At 36.0% G+C, this 19653-nt stretch overlaps 1 protein-coding gene across 1 annotated transcript in view; it reads left to right on the forward strand.

The window, feature by feature from the left end:
• SMCHD1 (structural maintenance of chromosomes flexible hinge domain containing 1) overlaps positions 1–19653 on the forward strand; it is a 68475-nt gene that overhangs the window by 12289 nt on the left and 36533 nt on the right. Inside the window, exons 4-19 of the mRNA XM_084213308.1 lie at positions 2331–2413; positions 2523–2653; positions 4201–4315; positions 4468–4587; positions 7472–7638; positions 9842–9935; positions 10185–10395; positions 11246–11363; positions 11451–11634; positions 12157–12354; positions 12438–12551; positions 12998–13104; positions 13282–13364; positions 13518–13631; positions 15899–15976; positions 16052–16171. Of these exons, the coding sequence (XP_084069434.1) occupies positions 2331–2413; positions 2523–2653; positions 4201–4315; positions 4468–4587; positions 7472–7638; positions 9842–9935; positions 10185–10395; positions 11246–11363; positions 11451–11634; positions 12157–12354; positions 12438–12551; positions 12998–13104; positions 13282–13364; positions 13518–13631; positions 15899–15976; positions 16052–16171 (2037 nt within the window). The remainder of the gene's footprint in view (positions 1–2330; positions 2414–2522; positions 2654–4200; positions 4316–4467; positions 4588–7471; positions 7639–9841; positions 9936–10184; positions 10396–11245; positions 11364–11450; positions 11635–12156; positions 12355–12437; positions 12552–12997; positions 13105–13281; positions 13365–13517; positions 13632–15898; positions 15977–16051; positions 16172–19653) is intronic.

A 19653-nucleotide genomic window follows, 5' to 3' on the forward strand; every position in this document is an offset into this window, starting at 1 on the left:
TTGTGCATATCATTCAGACAGATCAGCATTTGTGTTACCAGGTTTTTGTCTCCTGTACTAAACTGTAGACTTTGTGCTTGAATTTCATGAACAGTTTTGTATGAGCTACTATAGAATGTTGTGTGCCCTCCCATCTGGGGTGCTACAGAGCTTAACTTGCCAACAAGAGCAAGTATTTCTTTTAAAAAATGCTGCTTTAATTAGTTTTTATCTAAGTGGTGCATGAAATATATAACCAGCATTTGTGTTGTTTTATTGAATAAATTACTTTCTGTTTATGTCTTCTCTGAAAATTCTGTCTGTGGCTGTGATTACCTTCTAAGTACTGTGTACCTCGTAGCTACAGCAGGTTAAAAATTGCACAGAAAAAAATGCAAAAACATTATCAAGAATCAAGCATGATACCATTTCTGTTGTTTTAAAACAATATTAAAAATGTTTATAAATAGCAGCTATTATTTTTAAGGACCAGTCTTTCCCCTTTCCTCTTTGTGCACATCATTTGTTCTGTGTCCCAGCAAAGGCACTGTTTTGGTTCAGGTTTGGTGGTACTGTTGAGTCAGTGGTACATCTATCCCTGTGCACAGGAATTGCTGCGTGGGCCACTCAGAGCAAGCATTCTGTGGAGATCTGCGCTTTACTCCTGCCAGCATGCAGTAGTGGACCTGTTGCTTTCCAACACGGAGAAAACGGAAAGGCCAAGCTGGGCTGGTCTGTAGCGACCACACCCTGGTGGAATTAGATTAAATAGGCAAGCCTAAAGTATTGTAAGGACTCTAAACCTTAGGAAAAGACCTTTCAGTTGTTAAAGGGTGTGGTGCATGGGACACCGGGAAACACCCTTGGGGATAAAGGAGTAGAAGAGTGCTTGCAGTTACTTAAATGACATTTAAGAGCGCAAGAACTATTGATTTCTATGTGGAAGAAATCAGAAAGGCAGGAGAATAGCATGGCTAAGTAAAGACCTCCTGGTCAAACTAAAACACAAGCGGAAATTGCACAGCTGGTGGAAGCAAGCTAGAGAATAATAGCAAGCTAGAGAATAATATAGCAATAATAACTAGCAAGCAAGCTAGAGAATAATATAGGGATATTGCCTGGGAATGTACGGATGAGATCAGGAACGCTAAGGTACAGCTGGAGCAAATTTGGCAAGGGATGTGAGGAGGGATAATAAGAGTTTTACAAATACATTAGAAAAGGATGACAAAAAAAAGGTTGCACCCTAAATAAATAAAATGTGAGGTGAGGAGGTCTAGGGGCAGCTGACATGGAGAAGACTGAAGTAGTAAACCAATGCCTAACCAATTCCGAGTGTTGATGAAGGACCATTATTCTTTGCTATGGAGTAGTAAATATGGATCACGTAACTGATGCTCAACTACTCTGTTTGTAATGAAGAAAATTGCAAAAAGTGCAGAACTGTTTTTGTACTTCAGTGAAAGTTTGAGGGGAAAATGTCATGTGCTTCAGTGTTGCTGTGTTCCACTAATACTCAAGGGTTTTCTTTTGCACGTCTGAAGTGTGTGGCCAGTGTAAATCACACTGTAGCATTCTGAAGAACTCTGCAAATTGTAGGGAATAAGGTTTCCTTTTTAGAGAGACTGGATGGAAATGTCTGTTCACTAAAGCTGGTTAGTCAGATTGAGTTAATCTGAATTTGATGTATTTTTTTCAGATTAAATGCAATTTTCCAGTAAACTTAGGTACTTTTACTTTAATTAGGTAAGTGCTCCAAGCATTAATGGTTAGAAATAACAAATTTGTGCAAGCAATTTGCCTGACTATTTCTGCAGTGTATTGTCATAGATCTTTCAGAAATTTAGTTGTATTTACCATTCACTGAAATCCTTCAACCATTTCTACAATTTTCCTTGTTTTTTATAAAAAATTAACATTGTAGCTTAGATGTTTCACAAAATTTCAGTTCAGGTTTCTTCAGTTCATTCTTCTATCACTTTATTTTAACAAGTCAAAGTCCATTTTTTATGTACTTTTGACTCACGTATGAATCATAAAAATTAATTTCTAATAGTGAAAGGGACAAATCTGTCTTTTGTTAAGGAGACAGTTTATCATTGTTCTTTCTAATAATTGTGATCTTACCATTAAGAGATATGAGAGATTCAGTGATGAAACAAATCATAAAGTACATGTAGAAAAGCTATTTTATTTTTTAAACAAGATATTATTTGATTTTGATTGTTCTGACAGGGTTTAGGTCTTGTCTGTGTTTAGGTAATGTGTTTTCCTAATTGTTGAAAGAAACTACTATAAGTGGGTGTCTGTTTTCTGAGCACTAATAGGGTTATTTTTGTCAATTTCTTTAGCATTTGCCCTTGCTGAATTGATTGACAATTCTCTGTCAGCTACCTCTCAAAATACTGGCATTCGGAGTATACAGATAAAATTGGTAAGATAAAAATACTTCAATGTTTTCAGATGTAGTTTGCATTATCCTTTTTTTTTTTTCCTGTTGCTCCTTGTTGATTTGTGCTGTTTGTTTGTCTTTCCCCAAACAGTTGTTTGATGATTCCCAAGGAAAACCAGCTGTTGCTGTGATTGATAATGGAAGTGGAATGACTTCTAAACAGCTTAACAACTGGGCTGTATATAGATTGTCAAAGTTTACAAGACAAGGTGACTTTGAAAGGTTAGCAAGTTCTGAATATTTCTACAACAATTAGCAAGCTCTGCTAATTGCTTTTATATGCTTTTAAGCATATGCTTAAAAGCATATAAAAATATGCTTTTAAGGCATAGCTGTATACCAACACTTAGCTAAACCTTGTCATTTTATGATTACATAAATAGACCCATACTTTTTCTAAGTAGGCAATATAGAAGCTTTATGACACAAAACTGCTCTTCTCTGATTGTGAAACACTGAATGCTTTTTTGTTCTTGAGACCTTTTCTAAACTGTCTTTTGCTTGCCTGCATACAATTCTGGTCATGCTATATCCTGCAGGGGATTTTTGTACTATGTTCATCTATTACCTGAAAACCTTTCAGTAGTGCATTAAATGATACATTCAATATCTGTTAAGCTACTGCAGTAACAGATAAACAGATCCATGGTTTTAGTTCAAATTTTCTTTTTTTTAAATTTCAATTTTAATTCTGTATAATGTATTATAAATTACACCTGGAGATGTCTATTTTTTGATGTAGGCTACGCTAAATAAATGTTTTGCATTTAAAGAAGAAAGTGGAGGTTCTATGGTGGGTTTTGCTACTTATATGAATTAACTTTATGGTTTTAAGTCCGTTCTCAAGAGATGTTCTACCTGCACAGCCAGACTTAATCCTAGTGTATAAAATTCCACAAAATCAGTTATGTACAGTTTTTGAGCTTTGGTCACATTTTAAATACCTTAAGCCTAGGATAATAAATGTGAAGATGATAATTACAGTCTCAGTCATAACTAATTTGTCATATGAGCAGGTAGTGTAAAAAGTAGTAGGGCTGTGGGAAGTGATAATATAGCTGGGGGAATTGAAAATATCTCCAAATAGAAAGTTAATGTCTTTTAAGCATCTGGAGATAAGTGCATAAAATGTGATTCTGGGTCATTTGTAAAGAAATTCACTGCTTTTTGAAATTGCTGTAGGCAAGTTTGGTAACAGAAATGTATAGTATTCCTAAAATGCAGATTTAAACTGTGGATTACTACCACTTAATGGAAACAGAGGTCTAAATTATAGTAGGATACCATCTACACCTTATTTTCATTTGGGACAGCTGTGATTTAAAAATAAATGCTTTCCTAAACTAGATAAGGCCATTCAAGGTGACTTAAAAAACATGGACTTTCACTGCTGATAGCATATGTTATCTCTCCCATTATTTCCCACTTTGACTTAAAAGTATTTTTATGAAAGGATGCTGTCAGAAAGATCAGGCTTGCTTTTTAAGCCATTTTCATTTAATAATATTTGATTTGTAAGAAGGGGCAGAAATGTTTTATGAGACGACTTAGGAAAATACTTACTCTGTCATCGTCCTTTTAAAAAGAGTACATCAAGAATTTCAGGCACGTATGTTTTAATCTTGCAGTTTTAAAAGGTATAAAGTTAAGGATTTTTTAACAAAATGCCAGGAGGAAGAATTTAATTGAAGCTTTAGATCGGAAATATCTTTGGGTTTTTAAATTACTTTTGTCTTGAAAAAATTTATTAAAGACACTCTTATTCTCAGTGATCACTCAGGATATGTACGCCCTTTGCCAGTGCCTCGTAGTTTAAATAGTGATATTTCATATTTTGGAGTTGGAGGCAAGCAAGCTGTGTTCTTCGTGGGACAGTCTGCCAGAGTAAGTCAATGTCTGACTTGAATTTTATTTTAGAACGTTGGCACATAATCAGATTGTTACTTCCTAACTTTTAATCACAGCATTAAGGTATTTTATTATGTTAATTTTAAGTCTTATTCTGATTTTAAATGCCTTTTCTTTAATAAAATCAGATGATAAGCAAACCTGCAGCATCTCAGGATGTTCATGAACTTGTCCTTTCTAAAGAGGATTTTGAAAAGAAGGAGAAAAACAAAGAAGCAATATATACTGGATTCATTCGAAACAGAAAGGTAAATAACCTTAAGATTCTCACATTTGTAATTGAAAGCCTTTTCCAGGTTAATGTGATTTAACTGTGTAATATTCCTGTACTACTTATCTGGGGATGTCTTCATCTTATTGGATCATTTGCACCCTGTAGTATAAAAGGACTGTGAGACACTAAAGATAATTTATGCCTTATTTTTATGTGATGCTTTTTCCTCTTTTCATTTAAGGTTAAATGACAGAAATGCATTATAGATTTACATGTCAGGTTAAGAAAAATGCTTAAAAATACTTTTCTAAGTACAGCAAATTTTTTTGTTGTGTATGAAACAAAATGAATTTTCTCTGAAGCAGTAAGGAATAAGTTAGGGAACCAAATTGTACTTCTTTAGAAACATGTTAAGACTAACCTGCACATGGGAGAAAAGTCCAGCCAGACCAGCAAAACCAATTGGTTTTAGAAATATTCATAAATATTGTAAAATAAATGAACTGTTTAGCTGAAAACTAAACTCAACAGTCCTGATGCTTTTCATGAAGACAAAGAGCCTAAGTAAAAAAGCTGTAAGATAAAGGAGGAAGACTGAAAAGAACTGTTCTTTGGACATTTTTGGGCAAGGAGGGAGAGGCAAAGATGTAGCTAAGGGTGCAGATGGGAGGAAAAATGGGTGGTGTGTGTTACAAGGTAGTCAGACATTGAGCCCGTATCGGTGGGTTATATCAGTGTTCTTGGTGTTTCGTATGGATGAGAAAGGAATAGTAGGTAATAAGGTTTTTATCATGCCAATTCTGGGTCAGTGAGTTGCAACAAAAAAAAAAAAATGAATTTCCAGTTTTGTTTTTATTCTCTCTACAATATCAGACTCAAAAAATAGAAACTGAAAATAAAAGCTGACAAAATCTGCTTTATTGTAAAGGGTACAAATGCTTTCCCTGCTTGATATTAAAGAGAAAGGTTGGATGATATAAAGTAGAAGACAAACTGGCAGGCATAAGTTGGAAGAAAGTAGCTGAATGAGATGCATAGGTATTACTAAAGAGTTCAAGAAGCTGGTACAATCGACTGTTTGAAAAGTTTCGGTAATAATATAAAATCAAAGTTATATTGACACTGTTAAAAATGCAAGTAGAGTTCTATTTAGAGTTAAAAGATAACTTGTAACTATCCAAGAGGGAGGAGATGATGTGAAAAGTAATAGAAGTGAAGTGTGAAGATAATAGAGGTTCCCCTAAAAGATTCCTAAAACTCAGGTTTAGGATTTTTTTTTGCAAATCATTGAAATACCTAGGCGAGTTCATTATATTGGTGTGAAGTAAAATGTGTGAATTCATCTTGCTAATGACTTGAAAAATGGTCTGCACTTCACATACATCAGCAAGAGAATACTGTGGCAGAAGTAGAAATTTTAAATTGATTAAGAGAAGAATAATTGAGCCTTTGAGCCATTCAGTTGGTGAAGGAAGTTACTTTTGCAAAGAAATCAAGATGTTATTAATATTAAACAGAAAGAACTTTAGAACAAGGCCCTAACACTGAAGAGAAGTGGTATTAATGGTATCCTTGCTGGTCATCTTTCCTTGATGGGTAATAGGCACCTGTCTTCACTGCAGTCACTTCTCTGGGCCATTGAATATTGCAAAGAGTAAAATAGTAATTGCAAAAGTAAATAGTAATTTTCTAGTTGAGATAGATCCTAGGAATGTAGGGGAAGGTCCCATGGTAGTTTGTCACCTGTAGTTGGAAGGCAGCCAAATAATTTGGGAGTGATATTTTGGAGGCTCTTTCAGTCTGTAAATTTCTTCTGTGCTGTAGAAAGCGGCGCTTGTTCAGCATCAGTGTGCAGCTTCTAGGTTTGTTAGATCACATGGAGATGAGGACCAAGCAGCTCTGGCTTTTCTTTATTATTGCCAATCCCATCACTAGCATCAAATAGTCCAGGCTATGCTGTGGGGAAGAAAAAGAGATGTAGTCTTCTTTGACAAAAAGTCTCAAAAATTGTTTAATTATCCTTTTAGCTAAGGAGAGCTCTTTGATTCCCTGGGGAAAGTAAGTCTTGATAGAACACCCTTAACTATTTCACCTAACTATGGTTAGGTAGGACATGTCTCCTTTCATGTCTTAGTGATGTGGGGTTTGTCTGCTTTCCTGCAAAATAAGGCATGTAGCTGCATTTACTACAACATATATTCTCAATTGTAGCAATTGTTTGCATTCACTAGAAAGATTTTAATCTGTATTTTAAAAATAGGGTTTTTTTCTGGATGTATCAAATGTAAGGGATTACTCACTGGTCCAGTGTGAAGCATGACATCAACCACTGTGTTTCTCTGCACTTTAGAAAACTGTCAAAAGAGCAAAATGCATCCCCTCAGGAAAAGACAATCAGTAGTTTCTGGAATCAAGAATCTCTCTAATGTAGAGTTAGACTACTTGACATTTCATCTGAAATTGAAGAGTCACCTTTTTTTTCTTTTATAACAAAAGTGTTTCTTCTGCTTCAGTTTCTGCTGTAGAAAGCAGCCTATCCCTTTAAAAGCCAATAACTTTTTTTGGCTTTTTTTTCTTAAAGAGGACTTAATGTCTTGCACGCTTAATGCTTCCTCTTGATGGATGAGAACATGGATATCACACAGTGCTACATTCAACATGATTAAATGCATTTTGAGGCGGCACACTTTAAGTGCTGTGATGAAAATGAGTTGAAAATGAACTGGATTAGTGATTTCCCATTCTCAGCTTGTTGACTTTAATTTGGAAACCTTTATTTTAAGCTTTAATCCTTTGTGATACTTAGCATCATGTGTTCTGTATTACTTTTCTGTTATGTTTTTTAATCCCTTTCAAGTTGATGGGAGTTCAGAAATTCAGTTTACATCCCTGCTCTTATTATTTTACTCTTTTTGTAGCCATCTGATTCTACTCACATCACAAGTGATGATGAAAGATTTCTTCATAATCTAATATTAGAAGAAAGGGATAAAGAGAGTTTCACAGCAGTTGTCATTACAGGTGTACAACCAGATCACATGCAGTACTTGAAAAACTACTTTCATCTTTGGACAAGGCAGCTGGCGTAAGTTGGTGATTTAAAAGATTTGATTTTAAAATGGGCTACTAACAAAGTCAAAGAATTATGAACTGCTTGGTTTTCGTACTTTGGCCTTATTCTTTTTCAGGCTGTTGATACTACAGTTAGCCTCCCTATCTAACCAATTTTACAGAAATTAACACAACTGAATGGGGCACCCCCAAAAAAAAATGTGACTAATTGATGACTGATACATAATTCACAATAATTTTTACATACATATCCATACATATCCACTGTAATTTTTAGTAGCCTATTAATTTAATGGTGTATTACTAATGTAAGAAGTTGTTTATCTAATTACTAATAACTTCATTAGTTACTTGCTCACAGCTGTGCTCCTAACCTTGGTACCTAGTTTTGTATTTACAGTTTTAGGGGATCTTTTGGTTGGTTGACTTTTTTAAACAACAATAAAAGAAAGTACTGCTCTTCATCCCAGTTTAAGAGGGAGAAGGATATATGACACTATCTGCTCTGTACTGTAATAATGTCATCAGTGGGCCTGCAGAGCCTGGAGATACCTGTGAATAGTTTGGGCTTGCCTGTTATGATGATGGATCCATCTGTGAATGTAAACTGAAAAACAAAGTTGTAGACCAATTTTGAAATCTGGCAAACTAGAGAACTTTGTTTTTGAACGATGATTTCATTTTTGTGATACCTATAATAATAGATGTACTTAAAAAGAGGATTAATATAAGAATTAGGTAATATCTTACTATGTGAAGTATCATTCAGTGTTGCACATAAAAACTTGTTCCTGAAACCATTTTTAACCTCATGAAAATATAGGGTGCCTCTACCTGCAGAAGATAATTTGGATCCCTCATTAGCTTCCAGGTGCTCCTCAAGCGAACACTCACACTTACGTGTGTGTTAGTTCTTTCCAGCCATCTCTTGAAGTGAAAGAGCTGCCTCTGAGGTGGAACCCAGGTGCAATTATTCAGATATGTGCCCTGTAGCTGTTACAGTAAAACCACTCATTTAGCCTTCCAGTGCTACACAGTCCTGTGTCACTCTTTCAGCTGTAATGGCCCTTTTCCCCTCAAACACCTCCCCGTTCCCTTCTGCCGTGCCCTTTGCCACACGTGCACGATACTAGTTTCATTCCGCTTTCATGCGCTGCAGCACAGCCCTCGTTAGTTTGGATGCTTTGAAGTGAGATGAACCCCTAAAATAACAATGTCTTAAGGCCCGGAGGCTGCCTTTTGAAGTCTGGAAGAAATGCACACAAAATACTAAACAATTTGGACATACCATAAAATCCTGAGTAATGAGACCAGGAGGAGCTTTTTTTTCTGGGAACCAGGATTTCTCTTTGGGAAACATTCAGTGCAGTGGAGGTCAAAGGCAAACAGCTATCAACTTCCAGGTGCATTTGACTTTAGTCATGCACTCAGTCCCTTGACTAGTACAATCTCATTTATTCTCCAAACCATCCCCCAGAGGTTTAAGGATTCAGTCTTTGAAGTTGGAAGAACTAGCTAGCTTGCTGAAAAGTTGAAGTAAATGGAGCTAAGTTCCTCAGTTTTCTCAAACTGCATATCTCTATGAAATGATTTAATCTATTTGACAACGTGGATTTTTGGAAGTTTCTTAAATGAGGAAAAATGCCAATTAGAAAGCAATGTTTACAACTGAAAAATTATTTCTATTATGCAGATCACATCCATGACTCCTACCTATATTCAAATTTACGTACTAATGTAACAATAGTGATTGCTTGTTACATATTTCTATTATTATTAGATGATTGATATAAAATGGGTATCAGAGACAAAGTGTGGAAAGATTTGTGGCTCTAGTTCTTTCTGATTTCCAGAGTGCAGAATAATTTACAGTAGTTTTTTTAGTTTACCCTTTGATGTAAAGGATCTGTAGCCATGTAACAATTGTATTTTTTTTCACTTACTCATTTTTTTCAAATTTGTTTCTAATTATTTTACCCAAAAATTGGTCCTAGTGTGATTGTGCATGACAGAGATGAGAAGAATGAAAAGGAGTCACTTCCTTTAGTAAATCTTTTTTATCAGATATATGTTGTCAAGGAGCTGATTTAACAGTGCAACAAAGCAGTTATATTTTAATAAAAATGCAAACTTTATTTAGATTTTTTTTTTAATTATAATGTGCAATTTTTAAATTTCACTTGCTCTTTTGGTTTTTTTTCTGATATGTATTTCAGACATATCTATCACTATTATATCCATGGACCAAAAGGAAATGAAGCTAATGCTGTAACAAAAGAGATAAGCCCTTTCAACAACATTGATATTCAGGTAAGGGATTTTATACATGTTAGTCGAAAGTCCGATTTGATGGCAACTTATTTTATATTGTGCCTGTGTCTCTGTAATCATGCATTTTAAAATACAACATTCAAGATGTGTATGTAGTTTAATTTTTTGAAGTAATTCTGTTTAGCATTGCAGTGTAGGAACTAACTCCTTTGCTAACAGTCATTCAAAGTGCTTATTACTGTAAGTCTTTTGCTCTAAGGAAAATCAACTTGTTTTCCTTTTTTCCAGATTTCAATGTTCGAAAAGGGAAAAGTACCAAAGATTGTCAATTTGAGGGAGATCAAAGATGACATGCAGACATTGTATATAAACACTTCAGCAGATAGTTTTGAGTTCAAGGCACATGTTGAAGAAGAAGGTATAGTTGAAGGCATCATCCGATACCATCCCTTCCTTTATGATAAAGAAACATACCCTGATGATCCATGTTTTCCATCAAGTAAGTGAAATGTTTTGCTGCTTGTCAGTCCTACATAGACAGTCCTACTACACTAAATATTTTAATGAAATAAAAATCAGAACAACTTTAAGTTGAAGTGCAAGTATTTCCTGATTTAGGTTGTGACAGAGCAGAAAAGTTTGCATTCTTTTGGATGAACAGATCTTGTGAATTGGCTGTTATGGCAATTCATTCCTGTAAACTTGATCTTTGGCATAACACCATCTGATTCCAAATTATAAACTCTTACGGAATGTACTCCAGTTGAAACTTTGCACTTTCTTGACTGCATCCTTGCTCCAACAAAGTAATAAAATATGAGCAGTTAATTCAAGAGATTTCAAGAGATACAGATTCAAGAGATTCTAGTATCGAAGTACTGCAAAGGGCAACATATAATCTGAAGTCTTTAGTTTAAAATTTGTTTTACTCAGTTGTGAGTTTTCATATGCTAGGGTTTTTAAAATCCTTTGTGCCTATTTTTTTTTTTTTGACAAAACAAATCTTGAGTTAATTGGTACAAGATTTCATGATAGTAGAAGAATATCAGTTGAAACAAAGGAAAGAGTAACACTCAAATTTTAAAGTTTCAAATTTGGTAATATTTAACTTCCATTTAGAATTTTTCTTTACCTTCCTTAGTTTTTCTGCTTACTATTTCTAAAACAGGAGGAAATAATGTAATATTGTATGTAATGAACTTGATATAATGTGCATTGCTACTGTGCTGAATGTAATAACAATAGTACTTCTTCATTAAGATTGCTATGGGTTTTGATATTATATTAGTTTTTTAAGGAAATATATTCAAGCACACTATCTTTCTTTTTTTTTTTTTTATCTTATCAAGGATTAAATGATGATGATGACGATGACTGTTTTTTAGTAGAAAAAGGTGCCAGAGGGAAAAGGCCTATTTTTGAATGTTTTTGGAATGGACGATTAATACCATACACAACTGTGGAAGAGTAAGTGGTGATGTGTTTGTACAGTCTCGTTCTATAACATAAACCTCTCTGTATGAAAAAGGATTGTAATGACTTTCTTCTTTTAAGTTTTGACTGGTGCGCTCCTCCAAAGAAGAGAGGATTGGCACCAATTGAATGCTACAACAGAATTTCTGGTGCATTGTTTACCAATGATAAGTTCCAGGTCAGCACAAACAAACTCACTTTCATGGACCTGGAGCTGAAGCTAAAGGATAAGAATACACTGTTCACAAGAATCTTCAATGGACAGGTAATTACTGCATTCTGTTAAGTGTTTCTTCTTGATGAAGTTCAGTGCATGTAATACAGAAACCTTTGCTCACTGATTATTTGTTCACATCTCTCTGCTTTAGTGAGTAGTAAAGCTGAATCTTTAAATCCGAAAAATTAAGAGTCAGTATTTTTCCTTTTATTTTCCTGAACAATTACTTTATTTAGTTGTTATATGACAGTTTTTGTGGGAAGACTCTCTTCCTAAAGGAATATGGCTGCTGGGGGAAGCACTTTTTTTTGACTTGAAGTGTAGCTTTCCTAGAATTTTTTAAAGTTTTCAAACTGAAGAATCCTTTCTTTTCTTTGTGTCTTTATTTCTGTTTCTGTGTTTCTTTCTTTTTCTTTTCTGTTTGTTCTTTTGCTTTTCTGTATGTCATTTTGGCTTTTGGTTTGAGTACAGTATCTCTGTACTCTTAAAATTGTTCAGGTTTCTGATGTGGTCAGAATCAATTTTTATAATACATTGTTAATATGTACTTATTTTGTAATCTCTTTATAGGAGCAGCGAATGAAAATTGACAGAGAATTTGCTCTGTGGCTCAAAGACTGTCATGAAAAATATGACAAACAGATAAAATTCACAGTCTTTAAAGGAATGACTGTGCGTACTGATGTATCATCCAAAAGAATGCAGAGCCCTTGGACAATGTATGCGGCAATAGAGTGGGATGGAAAAACATACAAAACTGGACAGCTGGTAAGCTAGTTAAACCCTATAAAAGGCAGATACTGTGCATTTGATGCAGGAGTAATGAATTAATTGGTGTCTTCTGCTTATAGGTGAAAACTACTAAGACTCATCCAATATTCTATGGAAGCATTGAGAAATTTTACTTGTATGGGGACCATGATGGGGATATATTTGCCACTGGGGGAGAGGTTCAAATTGCTTTGGTAAGAAAAAATACAGAAAGGATTCACACAGCTAGTGTGGTTATTAAATCTTTAAACATAATCCCTTGTCTCACCTGATTAAATTACTTTAAATAACAGTAAATTCCTTTAATGTAATTTTTTACAATCAGCAGTCTAGAAATACTCAACTTCAGCTTTGATGTGAATATATTAAAATTATTATTCATTATGAACAAGTTGGTTTATTAAGGTCTGTGTATGAAATAAAGTATCACAGTTAGTATCACTAGTATATTGTGCATCCATTTGTAACTCTTGGGATTTCAGCAAATTTCAAAACAGTGTCTTGTAGGTTCACCAGGTAATATTTTTAGCATATTGCATTATGTCTGTGTTGACTTGTTTAGTCCCTTGATTGGGAGGTCTTTCTCATCTGACATATTTAAAGTCTGGCCATTTATAACTGCATTGAATTTTTATTTCAGGAGCCACAGGCATTGTATGCTGAAACAAAAATTATTCCAATCTCAAAACTTGACAGAACAGTGTCTGACAAAGTCGTTAAAAAATACATAGAGGATGAAATGGCAAGGTAAGCACTAAGTAACAGTTACATAATTGTGGAGTTCCTAATTATAGTTTTTGTACTTAATCAGGAATCAAACAAAGTTCAGTTTTATTCCCAAATGGGAAAGCAGTCAGGTAAATTGCTCTTTATTTTAACTTACTGAAAAAATGTTCACCCCTTTTTTTTTTTTTTTTTTATTAGACTTCCTGACAAATTATCAGTAACATGGCCGGAAGGAGATGAGTTGTTACCAAATGAAACAAGACTTGCTGGTACACCAATAGGTGTGTTTTTTTTCTTCCAAACACTAAAGTATTAAATACCGATTTAAAAATATATTGTGCACCCTTGTTAAAAAGACAAGCATACAGAAATCTCTGATCACTTTTAATCCACAACATATTTTAAAAGACTGTCATTTTTCATTTTAAATTCAGGAGCATTAAGAATAGAAATTTTAAATAAAAAAGGAGAAGCAATGCAAAAACTTCCAGGTACAAGCCACGGAGGTTCAAAGAAACTTCTTGTTGAACTCAAAGTTATTTTGCACTGTGAGTATTTCATTATATTTAATTGTATTTTTATTATTTCTAAAGTGCATAATGGATAATATGGTATTTCATTGTATAATATATGTATATATTTAAAATACATATTAGAATTTGGTAAATGGATGTGGTAGTTAGACAATACTCCATCAGTGCATGTAGCATTTCAAAGCGACTTTTCATAAAATGACAACTGCCTCAATACCATGCGTTACTCCTGCATTTGATGCAGGAGTAATGAATTATATCTTAATGCTGTATTTTGATTACATCTTCTGTCACAAGTAAGGATGGCCTATCAATTCCAGCCTGTTCTACTTAACCTGGATAAAATGGATGATGTTTCTGTAGTTAGCGTAGCAATTTACATGAGATGTATAAAAGTGGGGATCAGACTTGTTTAGTATCTGACATAAATTCACTTCAGAATTTTTTTTAAAAATCAAGGTGTTTTTTTTTTATTTACTGTGGAGGACTGGTTTGTGGTTTCCATTTTGTGGGTGCTTCACTTGATGTTCTCACATTGCATTGTTAAGAATTGCGTTCTGTTGAAGGCAGCTGAAATCACTCAAGTTTTGTTTTGAATGCAGAATTAGAACACTGAATTCTCTGAAAACTCCAATTCTGCACATGTCAAACGTATTTGAAACTTGTAGAAACCTAACATCATCTTTCTTTCCATATACCATAGGAAAATCCAATTCCTTTATCTGTTAGGAGATGTAAAAATGGCTTTCTGAGCACTGAGCTTATTATAATGATACATGTCAAGGAAACCAAATGGTTTCCTAATCAAATCTTAGCTACAGTTCAGTGTACATGTCATGAGGCTACACATGGTATTTTAATGGCACTTGTTTATGGGAGCTGGCTGCTGTGCATGACCATTGTCCAGCATAGTGTACTGGGGCATAAAGAGGTTGGAATTGAACAAAAGCTGTTCATTTAATCTAGATTATCAAATTGTCCCCTATTAGCATGTGTGACAAACCAGTGTTTTCTAAGCTTAATAAGATATGGCATGCTGATGTCAGGAAGTATGGACTTGAGAGAGACCTGGTGTTTCTATTGTTCTGTTTTGTCAGGGTCATTCCTAGGGTCACTGAAAAGTCTGCCTTCAGACCTTTCATGTCCCCTGACCCATTTATTGATGGAAATTTGTACTTTTTACTGTTTCTATGGCTTCCTGTGTTAGCTTTTTTCTCTACTCAGCTGAAGAATCAGTAGTGTAATCCTCATATTCTTCACCAGAACAATGAATAAGTCCGATAAGTGATGATTGGGCATAGCACACCTAGCAAAACTCAAATCTTTAATTGTATAAATGAAAGAAATATGGTTACACCCATACAAAGGCCAAGAGCAAATATAATGTACAAAAAGTTTCTCTTCTCTTTTGAAGAGTGGAATACTTAGTGAACTGTAGTATGGGCTACCAAGAGACCCGAGCTATGAGAAACCTGCTCTTATTGTACAAGCTTCAGTTCACAATTAGGGTTTGAATTAGGGTAAGAGAATGATAAAGTCTCGTTGACAGCTCTTACTTTATCTTATGTATGCCATTTGGGGCAAGGACAGGGTCTTGAAACAGTTTTCCTTAGCTATAAAACAATATGTATTTCTACTGCATTTATTTTTATTCTGTGTAGTCTTATTGCAGTCACATTCAGTATTCTGAAGTGTGTTTTGGGGGAAAATAAAAAATATTAGTACCTCTTGACACTTCCAACAATAAATCTGACTTCTGTATTTATCTTAGGTTATAGAACCAGTCACTGAAACTGCCTCAGTGTTTCAGTGTGTTCTATTTTTGTATGTGTCTTAATTCTGCAGAGGTTTATAAAGACAGATAGTACAATTTGGAGCAAAACAGGACTTTTTTTTAATTTCAGTTATATTCTCTGTCAACTGCACATTTTTATCATTGCTCCCATTTAATTTTGCTGCAGTTATTTGTCAGTTTGATCCATTGCCAGCATGGAGTGCAGAGTGCTCATACTTACAGGGAGGGTACAACCAAAGAGCTAACAAAATTCAACTTTACAAACCTTTTACTTTTCAGTGCAATGTGCCTGAGACTAGCAAGTTTTGATTAAAATGGGATTAGACAGGGAACTCATTTGTTTAGCTGTGATCAAATTGTTTAGTTGTAAACCTGAATTGATAGTTAGATCCAGAAGTGATAGTAATAATAAGTGATATCAATACTTGAAAAAGTTAAGAATTATGGTGTAAAATTTAAATACATGAGCTAAGTGTTTACTTTGCAGCACCTACTGAGAATGAAGAAATCATTTCCCATATCAGTCAGCATGGAGGCAAGTGGCCATACTGGTTTAAAAAAATGGGTAAGTTGCATATTCAGTACCTTCAGTTTATTTATAATTTGTTTTCTTTCTAATTTTACTTTTATATCTGTTTAGAAAATCTTCAGAAACTTGGTAACTACTCCTTGAAACTGCAAGTAGTGTTGAATGAAAGTAATGCAGACACTTATGCAGGAAGGCCTCTGCCATCTAAAGTATTTAAATTTACTATTGTAGGTAAGAATTCCCATATTTTTTCCTACTTTTAGTTTTTCTATTCATAGTATATCAAAATTTGTCATGTCTTAGTTGAGATCTGGTTTTCTGTGCTGAAAAGTAACATTTGCATGTCAAATTTGAAGAATTTACAGGAAAAAATGTTTTTTGGTAGTAGGTTTTGATCTCATGTGTAATGTGTTGGCTCTGTAGCAGGCAGTTTTACATAAAAAATAAAGCTCCTTGATGTGAACTTTCCCAAATGTACTTAAAAAAACAAACTTAATTAGAATCCTCCTTTTTCCTCATGCCATTGACATAAATATTCTTCCATAAATCTAGTATTTGTTAGGCCAACTTTCATGCATGAACCACAGAAATGCATTAAAAAACTGGTTATACATTTAAAATAAACATATTGAGATTGAAGTCTTTTAATTAATTAAGTAAGGAAGAATCCTATGCAAAACTAAATTCTCTTTTGGTTGTAATGGATATGTCTCTTTACTGTAATGCTTACTAGAATACTTATTTCAGAAAGTGTTGGAGTGAAAGGAGAGGTGGTGAGGTAGCCTGGAAGTGTTTAGACTTTCTGGAACTTGATGATGGTGACAATCAATTATTGTTGAGTGTTTGTGGCTAAGAGAGCAGGGAAAGCCAAAAATTGGTGGGAGTCTGTTACTTACCACTCAGCTGGGATGCAGAGGCAAATTAAATACATAAACAGCTGAGAGAAGTGTCACAATCACTAGTCCTTGTTCTTGTGGGGGACTTCCCCTTTACCAGATGTGTGCTGCAAATATAACACAGCAGAGAGGAAATGCACTAGGAGGTTCCTAGAGTGTGTTGATGAGAACTTGCTGAGTTGACACAACTGGTGAGGGAGCCAGGTGGGGAGGGAGCCCCATCTCCTTTGTGACTTTCTCTTTGTGAAGAGAGAAGGACTGGTAGGTGCTTGGAGGCTGTCTTGAGCACATCGATCACAAAGTGGATGTTTACAGTGCTCACTGTTCTTGAAGTAAGGAGAATAGTTAGCAGAACTGTCACCTTGGGCTTCCAGAGAGCAGAATTTGGCCCGTTAGGTGAGTGGTTGATGTCCCACTGGAGGTAGTTCTGAAGGGCAGAGGAATCCAGAAAGGCTGGAAGAAGAGCAAAAAGGAAGTTCACAACCTGAACTTCAGAAGACTCTGGCCTCTTCAAAGATCTGCCTGTTAGAGTTCTATGGAAAGAGGCCCTGGACAGACTGGAGACCCAAGCCAGTTTGTTAGTATTCACTATCGCTTCCAAGCTCAAGTCTGGTTCGTCACAATGAATAGAAAGTCAGACAAAAATTTCCTGGATGCTTTCATGGGTGAACAAGGAGCTACTGGCAAAACTTAACACGAAGTATACAGAAGGTGGAAATGGGACCAAGTAACCAGGGAGGAATACAGACACTATCCAAGCATGCAGGGATGGGGTTAGAAAAGCCAAAGGCTAGTTGCAATTGAACATGGAATCACCAGCAAGTGATATCAAAGTCAAGAAGATAGACTTCTTTAAATACATAGGTGACAAAAGGATGGCTGAAATAAGCATGGGCCCACTGTTGAATGAGGCAGGGAACACAGGATGTGGAAAAGGCTGAGATCATGAAATCATCTGCCTTAGTATTTACTAGTAAGACAGACCTCAGGAATCCCAGACCCCAAAGACTGGTGGAAGGTCTGGGGAAAGAAAGATACACCCTTGGTAGAAGATGATCAGGCCAGGGAATACCTAAGCAAACTGTTGATACTTAAGTCCATGGGCCATGATGGGATGCACTCATGAGCCAGAGAGAGCTGGCTTATATCCTTATGAGGCCACTCACACTAATTGAAGAATCATGGCAATTGAGAGAACCACCTGATGTTTTGAGGGAAGCATCACTCCCATCTACAGAAATCAGGAGAAGGACATACAGAGCTACAGGCCAGTCAACTTCATCTCAGTTTGTGGGAAGGTGATGGAGCAGCTAATCCTGAAAACCATTTCCAGGTATGTGAAGGACAAGAAGATCACCAGGAGTAGTTAGCATGGATTCACCTTCTATGATGAAAGGACTAACTTAGTAGATGTTGTCTCCCTAGACTTCAGCAGGGTTCTCATCAGTAAGCTCCCATAAGATCCTTACAGAGAAGCTCATGAAGTTTGGACTGGGTGAACAGAGTGAGGTGAATTAGTGAACAGCAACAGCAATTAGTGGTGATCTGTTTAGTTGGAGGGCAGCAAGTCGGGGTTACCCTAGGGGTCAATACAGCGTTTGATCCTGCTCAATGTCTTCATTAATGATCTGGATAACAAGACAGAATGTACCTTTAGCAAGTCTTCCTGATAACACAAAACTGGGAAGAGTGCCTGGTACACCTGAGAATTTGCCACCATCCAGAGTGACCTCAACAGGCTGCAGAAATTGGCTGTCTGGAACTTTAGAAAACCCAGCATGAAGGGCAAAGTCCTGCACTTGCAGAAGGACAGCCCCTTACCTGCCATCCAGGTATCTGGAAAGCAGCAGGAAAGGACCTGGAAGTCCTGGTGGGTAGCAGGTGGACACAGACCAGCAATGTGCCCTCACAGGAACAAGCAGCAATAACCTCTTGGGCTGCATTAGAAGCAGATCAGGGGAGGTGATCCTTTCTCTCCACTAAGAATTGGTGAGGCTTGCTGGGGTACTGTGCCCAGAACTGGATACATTACATTACAACACAGAGACATGGATATACTGGAGAGAGTCTAGCACAAGCCCCTGAAGATGATGAAGGGACTGGATGAAGGTGCTGAGGCAGTGAAACAGTTTTCCCAGAGAAGTTGTGGTAGCCCCGTCCCTGGAAGTGTTCAAGGCCAGGTAGTATGGCAGTCTGAGCAACCTGAGCAAGTCTAGTGGAAGGTGTTGCTGTCCACAGCAGGGGGGGTTGGAACTGGATGATGTTTAAGGTCCTTTCCAACTCAAACCATTCTATGATTCCATGATCTCTTACCTGAAAAAAGTCTGGGGGAGCAGTGACTGCTTTGCTTGGAGATGACTCATGGGGGTCTTACCAATGTGTAAAAATAACTAAAGGGAGTGTAAAGAAGGTGGAGCCAGGCTTTTTCCAGTGGTGCTTAGTGACGAGACCAGAGCCAATGGGCACACACTGAAACACAGGAGGTTCTTTCCAAACATCAGGAAACGGGTTTTTCACTATAAAGGTGACACAGTGCTGGCTCAAGTTGCCCAAGAAGTTGTGGAGCTTCCTTTCTTGATGATATCAAAAGTTGTCGAAAGATGTTCCTGGGCAACTGACTCTAGATGGTCCCATTTGAGCCAGGGGCATTGGATAAGATGACCTCCAGAAAACCCTTCTGACCTCAGCCATTCTGTGAACTTTATCTACAAGAAGGACAGGAAGAGAGAAAGAAAAAAAAACCTAATTTCTTTGCATTTAATATTAAAATGGTTATTTTTGTCACAATTTTAGGAGGTACAGCTAACATCTGTTTTC

Source organism: Fringilla coelebs, assembly GCF_963513975.1.
Source record: "Fringilla coelebs genome assembly, chromosome: 1".
In the NCBI taxonomy this organism is placed as follows: domain Eukaryota; kingdom Metazoa; phylum Chordata; class Aves; order Passeriformes; family Fringillidae; genus Fringilla; species Fringilla coelebs.